Here is an 11593-nt window from a genome sequence, read left to right as displayed (position 1 = left end):
GGGCTTGCGATCCAAAATTCGTCGGTAACACATTCCTGCGGAGGGAGCTGGTAGGAACGTTGGGTTGCTCGTTCAATGGCCAGGGTCAACGGCGGCGTGGTGCGTTCCGCAAATATGCCCGACTGTGAGGGCGGGCACAAGCCGGCGTGAGTAGGTTAAACGTTGAGTTTTATAAGGGCACCACGGGGTGACCAGCCCCTCCCCACCCAGCCACCCCCCACCCAGCCCCACCCAGCCCCTCCCCACCCAGCCCCTCCCCACCCAGCCCCACCCTTCCCACCCAGCCCCTCCCCACCCAGCCCCTCCCTGCACGACGGACGCAATAATCCCCTGTGGGCTGGTGTAACCAGGAGGTTCCTACCAGCATTAATGGGTACACCCAGCAGTATAAACGGCCACTGCGCAGTTATTCGATCGGCAGGTTGTGTGTGGTAACGTTGCAAAGCCCTAGGTTATTTTTAAAGTGTCCTGTGTTAACACCAGGTGAGAGGATAGCCAAAAACATGACATTAAAAGTCAGAACAGGGCCACAATTGGATTTGTTTGATTTTAAATGCATCAGCCTGTAAATTTCAGTGTATAATGAACCCGCTAGGGGTTGATAAAATAAGAGAACCACATTGTTACGAGACAACAGTGATCATCCTATTGAGAGACTGGCCCCGCCGATGGGAATATGGAATGTTAACCTCTGGCTCAGAGACGAGTGTTGCCCCATCGTTCATTTCGGCACGGAGTCCCTATGAATTTGTACACATACAAGAAATGTTCTTAATCCACTGCTGCATGAAAGACTCCCCATGTTGTGTGGGTTATGGGGGGATATTTGATCCGAATTCACCATGCGGGTCAGTGCGGGATTGGTGAAGGTGAGGAGCATAGCTGTGGAAGCATATAAATACAATACAACATTCTAGATTTGAAGCTGATTTGACCGATAAATAAAAAAAAACCTAAGAGTACAATACAACAATGGATTTTGCCACACTGCTCCTAAATGCCCACTATTAAGTCCCCGCAAGCCCCATGACAAGCCAAGCACCATCTTGACTCAACCTAGCAGCTTCTGAAACAGGGCGCATTGCAGGTGATTTGGTCATCGGCGTTATGACTCACAAGACAAAAAAATATTACAAGATTGACGCGCAAAAGAGTAGGCTTAACACGTTCCTTCGGAGTGGGCAGGTAGGAACTTGGTTGGACAGCGCATTCGTGCACGACAGAAAGCTCGCGGTCACGTGACGCACTTCAACCAATCCGGGAGCGTACTACATGTTTGGGAGGGGCTATGCACGACAGACAAATAATCCCTGGTGGACAGTGTGGAACTGTTGTTCCTACCTGTAAAAATTCGCTCAATACTGGGCGAGAGTGTGACCTTTTACTTTTAGTGTCTTGTTCTCAAAATTACTGTAACTTGCATAGAGGTGGGGCGTGGGGGTATCTTTTAAGGACCCGACCTCACCTTGACTTTGTCGTGGAGTTTAACAAGTTGAGCGTTGCCCTCCAGCACCCTGTTCAAGACCCCCTCCTTCTCCAACTGCAGGGTTTCAGCCTAGACAAAACACAGAGGCACATTTTTTTTATCAGTCAAATCAAATGCCCTGGACGGGTCGGAGTATCGCGAAAAAGCTGGCACTGCCACAGCCGCTCTGTGTTTGTCTCCGCAGCGCCCATGTTTGCACAGCGGTACCAGGTACTCATTTTAGGCTGAGTCGACCGTGAAGTGGGACAGACGAGGTTAAAATTCCAATTTCCGCGACTGACAACGTGCATCGTGGCCATAAATTGAAAACAAAAACTCAATACTTTTGTCAAAAACACGGGCCTATAAATATTACATAACAGGCGACGTTTCGGGCAAGGGCTCTTCTTTATAAAAGACATTTTTTTATTTTTAGCGTAGTGTTATTGACGAATGCATTGAGTTTTGGTTGTTTGTGCGTGTGCACCGTTGCCAACGCAGTATCACCAGGTTTACTTTTTGTTATAATCCACACGACTGCAAAAAGCACACAGCAGGTCACAACACTTTGTGTTGTTTCTCACACTGCTCGGCTTTGGAATTGCCCCCCCCCCCCCAACCATCGTCTATTTTTACATGTTCTTACAATCTTGCTCATTTTTTATAAATGTATTTAACTCTTATCCACACATTTAATAGTGGTGTGTGTTGCTGCCCGCTTTTGGGCTTTCGGCTCAGTACTCAGATTAATCATGACAATAAAAAAATAACTGAAGCTCGGCTGTCAGGATCACAGTGGAGTACACTCATTCACTCAATAACCAACACTCCCTTGTACACATATCTACATGCACAGCGCCGAAAGGGACACTCAAGAGTATATTAGATATCACCCAAGAAATTAGAGCTCATCACAGCCGTCCTCATAATGGCAGATTACTCATTATCGCACGCGGGCAGGCTAGCCGATAGGCCAGTAATTGTTGCTGGCTCTTCGTGAGCTAATCACGGTAGCCAAGCAACGGGAGCATGAATTGTGGCGCCAATTCAACCCCACCTGCTCTGTGCGCCAGCGGCAGCAGCAGTGCCCAGTACCCGCGGGGATAAACATGCCCTGCGACGCACGCACGCACACACAGAAGATCCCCCGCACAGCCTGAACAGACTGTTGGGCAAGTGCTGCTGTTAGCGAGCACCTATGAAGGCCGGCACGGCACACGAGGGGGCGGGTGGTCAGCATCACGCCCGGCTGCCTTTGTCTCCCCAGTGGCGATGTTTGCACACCGCACCAGGTACTCATTTAAAACCGAGTCAGCGTAGGGGAGGCCCATGACCTATTCAGATAATAGTCACTGGTGTTGGGCGTGAGCGGGAATCGAACTCGGGTGGCTGGGTTTGTAACGCAGCGCGCGAACCGCTACACTACCGCTCCCCACACATACATACATACACATACATACACATGCATACACACACATGCATATACATGCATACATGCACACAAGTGCACGGATACTTCCCAGTCTTCAAAAATCTAATTTGCCGAATAAATTGTATCAAAGCTGTTCGAGGCTGTTAATAATTTTCTGCAGAGCCTTATATGTAATATAAGTGTAAATTAAGAATGGTATGAAATTCAATGAGATACATCTAAAAGGCCATTCCCAGATTTGCCATTACATTATTACTTTGACCTCACCCGCCCCACCTACTTTTGTAGCATCGATTTGTATTGACAATCCCAATTCGAACTGATTTCATTGCCGAGGGAATTTAATGAGTGGTCTGACAGGCGCAGAGATCAATCGTTTTAACGGCGAGCGCACAATGACATCTCGCCGCGTTGCCAGCGACAAGGAACTCCAGCCAAGTGTACGCGCCCGCTTTGTTGTTATTTCTTGTGCCTGCGCCTGAACAATGCTGGCACACACCATGGCAAACACGCCGTTTTCGTAAGCGCAACAACAAGAGCAGAATTTTAATTCTGCTTGAGCAATGCGGTGTGCGTATGGCACACGCGTGCTGCTAGATTTCGGTCCCCCTCTCTCAGTTTCTCCTCCCGGTTTTTTTTCCGACACGGTGGTTTTTTTTTCAACGTGAGAACATCCCCAACCCCATTTTGGCTTCCTGGCGCTACCCGTGGGAATGATAAAATAAGAGTTGGCTGCCAGTGCACCCAATTTTAGTTTCTCCCCGCAAGTGTGTGTTCTACACTGCTACCGCAGCGGCCTGCGATGTTGCAATGGTGACTCATTGAGGCACTCTGCTCTCTACGCGTTTCCCGAAAAGGTATGGAGTTCTGCGGACAATTATAGGGCGAAATCCCGACCTGATATGTAGACCGTTGCAATGTATGACATTTTGTCATTAAACAAAACAATATATTTGTACCGCTGGGTGAAACATCGCGTAATGTATTTGCAAAACACCGTGAGATGTTTGCACGTCTCAGTGTTACGTAGCTATACGTGCACACACTCTGACACAAAGATCCCCCCGTGTGGCATTTAACAGACCGTTGGTGCAAGTGCTGTTAGTGAGCACCTAGGAAGGGTGGCAATGGCACACGTGGGGGGTTGGGATGCCAGCACCACACCCGGTCGCTTTTGTCTCCCCAGTGCTGATGTTTATAAACAGCACCAGGAATTAATTTAAGGCCGAGTGTACCTAGCGGAGGCCCAGGACCGGTTCAAACATTCGCCGTTATTATTGGTCAAAAGCAGGAACCCATTTGGTTCACCGGGTTCGTAGCACAGTATGCTAGCCACTACACAACAGCTCCCCACTCTCACACACAAAGATCCCCCCTATAACCTAAACAGACTTTTGAGGCAAGTGTTGTTTGGGCACCTATGAAGGCCTGCACGGTACACAAGGGGGTGGGTGGCCAGCACCATGCCCAACGACTTTTGTCTACCCAGTGGCAATCTTTAAACGCTGCACCAGGTACTCATTTGAGGCTGAGTCGATCTAGGGGAGGCCCAGGACCGGTTTAGATAATCATAGTGTTGGGTTCGCCGGGTTCGTAGCGCGGCGTGCTAATCGCTACATCACCGCTCCCCCACTTACACACATATAAAGACAAAGATCCCCGTAAAGGCTAAACAGACTGTTGGGGCAAGTGCTGCACCTATGAAGACTACACAAACACACACAGAGTGAATGGCAAACACTATACATTCACACCCCAGGGCATTCTACAATGTGGAGCTCCCTATGGGCAACTCGATTCCTCGCACTGAATTTGAAAGCACATGCATACAAATGGAAACATTTCAGAAAACACCCTGGAGTGTTTCATTATGCCTCTGGTACCTTTTCCCTAATGTTTTTTTTCTTAAAGAATGGCCCACAGTTCCGGCCAGGAACTCACTCCTGTTCTGCAGCATACTACATGTACAATCCCAACATGGCGACGGCTACAATCTATAGCCTTTAACCCATTCTTAAAATGCAATCTTATTTGGCTTTCAAGAGCGAGGAATTCAATCAAAGTAAAGTGCTGCTCCCTTGAGCCCTTTAACTCTCACTTTTCAAACAAGCATATCTCTGCGAAGACATATTTTCAAAACTTACTAAACTGTATCTACCACAAAGCACATCTTCACTCGCCTTCCGCAAATGTTTGTTGTTTTTTTGTTGCCCACAATGATAGTCAGAAGGGTTGCTTTTGAACAAATTGACAATGGGGAGAGACATTCAGCCTTTTCAAAGCTCATCAATATTCTTGGAGTTTGCTGTACGTTGCATGCCTGTTTTTTTTATGAAACATTTACACCATGTGCAAGCCAAAAACTAATTTTCAGAACTTCACAGCCACACGAGCACTCGACGTTTTACGATTTTCTGCAAAGGATCAAAACGGGCCAAGAAATGCGTTCGGAAATTCAAACGCTTTACCCCTTCGCCAAACTGAGACAACCGTGATAATTTACTATGTAACACAATTTTTGTTCCTGGGTAGTAAGTGTTATTTCGTAATTGCTTATGCCTAAAAAGTATAGAAAATGGCTATTATTCCCCACAAACTCTGCTTTTGTGACCAGGACAGTGATATTTTTTAATTTACCTATTTTCAATGAGAAAAAGGGGGGGGGGGGGGGAAATTTGCGTCTTTTCGTTCACATAAAGTCAGAAAAAAATATATGAATAAAAATTAACCTGTATTTACACTAAAATAATACGAAAATGACTACAAAAATGTTTGAAGTGAATAGTTGTTCGAGATTTACGATTATTCTGTAAATCACTTTCACGAATCAGCCCCCAAATGTAGTCTCCCATCATGTTCTCGTTATACTGTCCTTGATTGCGGTGTTCAAAGTCCAATATATCCTGGTGGAAGCGCTCGCCTTGCTCCTCCGAGTACGCTCCCATGTTCTCCTTGAATTTATCAAGATGAGCATCAAGGATATGGACTTTGAGGGACATCCTACAGCCCATTGTGCCGTAGTTCTTCACCAGTCTCAACCTGCTCCACATAGTTTTCGACCTTGTGATTGCCTAGGAAGCCACGATCCACTGCGACAAAGCTGTCCCAAGCCACTTTCTCCTTACTAGTGAGCTTCTTGGGGTATTAATTGCACTCCAGGATCTTCTTTATCTGTGGTCCGATGAAGACACCGGCTTTGACCTTTGCCTCAGACAGCTTAGGGAATAAGTCTTGAAGGTACTTGAATGCTGCCGACTCCTTATCTACAGCTCTGACAAATTGTTAATAAGGCCCAATTTGATGTGCAGCGGTGGCATCAGCACCTTGCGGGGTCCACCAGTGGCTCCCACTTGACGTTGTTCCTCCCAACAGAGAATTCGGTCCGCTGTGGCCAGTCCCGCCTGTGGCAGTGCGTCTTGATGTCCCTGCTGTCCCAAAGGCAAAGATAGCAGGGAAACTTGGTAAAACCGCCTTGGAGACCCATCAGGAATGCCACAATTTTGAAGTCTCCGATGACCTCCCAGCCGTACTCATCATACGTCAAGGCGTCCAGCAAAATCTTGATGCTGTTGTAATCCTCTTTGAGGTGCACCGAGTGAGCCGGGGAAGAGATGGACACTTGTTACCATTATGGAGCAGCACGGCTTTGAGGCTCCTGGATGAGCTGTCAATGAAGAGGCGTCACTCGTTCTGGTTACAGGTGATTCCAATTGCCTTGAACAGACTGGTCACATTGTGGCAGAAGTAGAGCCCATCTTGACGGGTGAAGAAGCTGTAAAAAGGTTGGTGACACTTCCTCTGATCTGCGACTTGCACACTTTCATCCAACAAGCTCCACTGCTTGAGTCTAGACATCAAAAGCTCGGCATTAGACTTGGTGAGACCAAGATCTCTGATCAAGTCCTTGAGGTCTTTTTGGTTGGGGTAGTATGGGTTTCTCTCCTCAGCTCCACATCTGAAATTGTCATCTGGATCTATGTATTCCTCGCTCTCTGACTTGCTGCTCTCTTCTAAAGACTGCTGCTCTCTCTCCGGAGGAGTGGGTACGGGGAGCTCATGGCAGTGTGGCACCGGGGCGATTGATAAAGGAAGGTCCGGATACTTGATAACAGGTGCATTCTTGCCAGTCCGACGTTTGGAAGGGTCCACTATGCAGAAGTAGCAGTTGCTTGAGTGGTCAGTGGGTTCCTGCCAAATTCATGGGATAGCGAACTTCACTTTCCCCTCTGTACCATCCTACAAAAATACATTTATTTCACCCATGACTAATGTGTAAGAGATTCTCGCAACATTTTTCAATAACATTGAAAATAAAAAACTTTTACAATAAAAAAATTTGTAACTAATTTTATAACAATTGTCCATCATACCTTCCAGAGTTTTTTTTGCATTGCTCGCAGGTGAAATGAGGTGCCCAGAGTTTGTCTTGATCCCCGACAGGCATGCCGAAATATGCCTTGTAGGCCTCACACATCTTAGCAGATGCTTCCACAGAGTACTTTTTCGCTCTTGTCTTGATAAATTGGATGCAGACATCGCAAAATGCGTCTGCCGGATACTTGCAGCCTCTTGATGCCATCTCAGAAAAATGCAGATATGTATCCACTTGGGCAGCTGAAACTAAACTTAACTGGTGGGCTTAAGGCCCTTGTATTTATACTACTATTTATATTACTGGAAAGTTCTAGAATGTTATAGAAGTTACTCCAAGTTTACTCAGCACTGAATGTATCTGGAATGTCCTGGAAAATAGGTAAATTTCAAAATATCACTGTCCTGGTCACAAAAGCAAAGTTTGTGGGGAATAATAGCCATTTTCTGTACTTTTGAGGCATAAGCAATTAGGAAATAACACTTACTACCCAGGAACAAAATAAAATAAAAAATGTGTTACACAGTGTAATGAATATGCTGTTAGACAACGTGTAGCATGGTTAATCAAATCTGGGGATGCGTTCATACACTGCACCGTGACAAATGAATGGAAAACGTAAAGACGTCTTAAGTTGAACCATGACACTGCATCAACTTCATTGCTAAAGACGACTAGAGAAAACTACGTGGCGGCAATGTCCAATCCCAGCAGGATAAACCCCTCATTCGCTGAGCAATTCTATCCTGCGAGTATTCCCTGTGCCTAGGCGGCCATGCAGAAAAGAACAAAAAAAGGTTTAAAAAAACACACACACACACTTTAAAGTGGGTGCAAAAGTGGGTGGCTCGTATAAAGAAAAGTAAACATCGAAAAGAAGCCACCCATTTTTATTGACCACATAAAAATAGCTTATTTCCGATGTGAAAATTATTTCTTTTCTATTTTTGAGTGAAAATAAAAGTGTGTGGGATTGAAAATCTAGTTTTTAAATCCTTTATATTAAGTTCACTTGCTTGCTTGCTTAGGACCGTGCAAATCTTTCGGTCGTTTTTTAACCCACTTCCCGTGATCCAATCGAGCTGACATTTTCCACACAGACTCGTTGTGCGTGACAATTAATGTTCGTGAAATTTTTTTTCCAAAATTTTACACTTTTTAGGACAAAAATATTATATTTAATTACCAATTGCTTAATGCTGCCATGCAATCATCTGACCCATAGGTGGCAGCCATCTCAAGCCAGAGGACGAGAGGACTCTAGCCGCCACGCATATAAAGGATTTATAGTGAAAAACTTAGTTTTTACGGGTTATACTTGTTTACCTAATTACTTTGTGTACTTGTTGCTCTCGCGCTTAGGAAGAGGGACGCCACAGTGGCCGCTCCGGCGCCATGACGAGCGGCGATGTAAGCACTCTTTTCATTGGTCATAGGCTGGCCAGCAAAAGTCGCTCTGATTGGACCAGACGTTTGCATCGTAAGTGGGAGCAAACATTCATGATTCCAAAAAGGCGGGGGGTAAAATATACGACTGTTATTTTTTTTTATGTAGTTAAAAACAAGAATAGGACCAGTTACGTACTATTAAAATTCCTTCCCTTTGTTAATGCTACCCCCTATCCCCTCCCTTTGATGCTGCTAATCCTGCATAATGCACGGGCATAATATGACTTTGAAACCCCCCGCCCACCTCCTACGCATTTCCCATAAATATGCTAAATTCTTCTTAATATGCAAATTATTTTTTCAAGGCGCTCTTCTTCCCCCCTCCAACTCAGCTTAAATATACGCTCCAAGCTTGGTGGTGTTTCATTCTTCACCTGAGGACGGCTGCTTGCGTTGTAGCCGAAACGTCGTGAGAATTATTTCAGTATGTTTTATTTATATTATTTTATTATTTCCCTTCTACGTGACTTTACCAAAAGAACCAAGAAGATGAATCCCTGCAGTCACGAAAGCTTTAAATCGAAAAGAATCGGACCACCATGGGCGGGACCTGGACCGGTTTTTAAATTAAATCTTGAATTATCACGCAAGGCGAGTCTGCGGAGAATTTTTCAGCTCATTATGCTTCGAAGATCTGAAGAAATTAAGCGTCAAAGATTCCAAAGAATACAAACACAACATGGTAAGTTCAGTAAAAGTATGTAAAAAGGGTCAAGTGAGTCTGGCATGCATGATTTACTTGCCCACAGGCACAAGAGAAGCCATCGCAAGCTGTGGCACAAAAACTTAATTTGACTTACCTGACGCCAAAGGACATCCCAACTGCAGCAGAAAGATTAGATTTTTTTGGCCGATCATGTCATCAGAACTATGCACAAGCTGGGCTGAGAGTTTAGTTAATAATTCCGCCACGTAACATACGGGAGCGGGTAAAATGGCAGCCCCATTCCAAAGCAGTATGTAAGATTTATTGTTATCATTTCCTCTGGTGTTTTAAATAAGTAACGGTGGTTTTATGGACACGAATTAAATATTCAAAAGTACTATTTTACACTCGGGATAATATGAAAGTGATACCGAATTAGAGTGATTAAAAGAAGATGTAGGGCCAAATAAAAGACTGCTCTGATCACTTAGATTTGCAAATAGGCTTTCCGACAAAAGTTTGATCCGTTCTTAAAGAAAAGAAAATACATAAAAACAACTGTCAAGTGCACCATTAGAGCACTCTAATGACATCACTGGCATTAATACATCAATGCAATGACACGACTAGAGCATACTATGATGGCAAACTTGATTGTAACTTGAATGTATTTTTTCTCACAAACAAAAGTTTAAAATCCGTGTCAAACAGCAATGGATAACCGAGTTACATTTCAATAAGAAATTTGATATTTGTTCTCTGTGGAGTGGATTCAACTGGGTCGCAGACATACTTCTTGGAGGCAACACATATTTATTTACACCAACACATTAACACAAAGGGGTTCCTGCCCCTTCACCAGATAACCTATGGTGGTGGTGGACCACCAGGCTAACTACACTAGTTCCTGGGAGTAGCAACAACGGACAGGACCCTGACTTGGGTCCTCGTCCACGTGTTGATGACTTCTTCTCTTGGACGTAAATCGTAGATCTTCGGATGATGACAATAACGCAGAGCCCCGGTCCCTGTGGGGACCCGGTTTATATGCTCCCGGGTCGTGGCTGGCCCCGCCCTTGGCCACGACCACCTTCGAGAAACCTCTTGTCGTTTCTCGACCCTTCCCGTAGGATCTCTCCCGCGATACGTGACCACCCCCTAGCCCCCGCCTGGGGCCCCTGTGTAGATCTTACCCGTCACGTGCCTGCCAGGGTCAACCAGAGTGCCATGGCCTAGGGTAACCTCATCCCATGGCTGACACTCTCACACTCCCTCTTGTAGGAGTCAGCACTGCACGCCTCGCGTGGTGCCACTGAGCGCTATCCCAGCACTCAGAGCCCCCTCTAGGGCTGGTACTACACCCACCTAAGGGGTGTCCGCGATGACGGTGCATCGCACGCCGTGCCTTGCCAGAGCCGGCATGAATCAGCGGCATTCACGATGTCGCTACATACGTGATGTGGGTACATCGCACGCCGTGGCCCTCTAGGGCCGGCACCACACAGTGACATCTGAGATGTCACTACATCTGAGATGTCACTACATCTGTATTGCATGTTCCCTTAAGATTATTCAGGTAAGATGTATCACTATATTTTAAACACTTTGCATGAAAGAGATGTAACAAAGAGGAAATAGAACTCCACCCATTTTTGATTAAGATTTGTTTGTAATGTTTCAATATTGCTGTTTTGTTTAATAACTATAGTTATGGCATCAATTAGGGGATAGATGAACTGCGAGACAGAGAGAGTAACATAAGGCAGAATCGTTCATGATCAAAGATGATTTCTGATGGTCGAGACGAATATAGATTTGGCAGCCATAGAAGGGAAACAGAACAAGGATCTTGGCCAGCGCGGAGATGGAGCGATGAAATCAGATGGTGCGCAGGCACTGGATAGACTGTTACATGACGGGACCGTGAGAGATTGTGACGGATTGTGAAGGCATTCATCCAGCAGCAGATAGATCATGACACGATGCTGATCATGACATGAGTTCGGCATTCAGAGGTACAACTTTAGGGTGGAATCAACTTCAAGGATCTGGCTAATGAATACAATTATTTCACTAGACAGCATGTCTAGTGAAATAATGAGGCCAGATATACTGTGTCCCGCATATAACATGGATAGTGAGGTTCATGGTCTTGGCCTGGTCACGAATGGCTGTATGTGAAAAAAAGATATTTCATTTGGTACTGCAATTAATTGAGCAAAATTCTAG

The 11593-nt window shown here is 45.4% G+C and overlaps 1 protein-coding gene across 2 annotated transcripts in view; it reads right to left on the bottom strand.

Moving 5' to 3' along the window:
- LOC144735097 (centrosomal protein of 89 kDa-like) overlaps positions 1-11593 on the bottom strand; it is a 96346-nt gene that overhangs the window by 22134 nt on the left and 62619 nt on the right. For both annotated transcript variants that reach the window (XM_078617506.1, XM_078617507.1), the window contains exon 18: positions 1466-1555. In XM_078617506.1, the coding sequence (XP_078473632.1) occupies positions 1466-1555 (90 nt within the window). The remainder of the gene's footprint in view (positions 1-1465; positions 1556-11593) is intronic.

The sequence above is a fragment of the Lampetra planeri genome, chromosome 54 (genome assembly GCF_965212315.1).
Source record: "Lampetra planeri chromosome 54, kcLamPlan1.2.h2, whole genome shotgun sequence".
NCBI lineage: Eukaryota > Metazoa > Chordata > Hyperoartia > Petromyzontiformes > Petromyzontidae > Lampetra > Lampetra planeri.
Note: the sequence above shows the minus strand (reverse complement) of the source record. Positions and strands in the feature narration are given on the sequence as shown.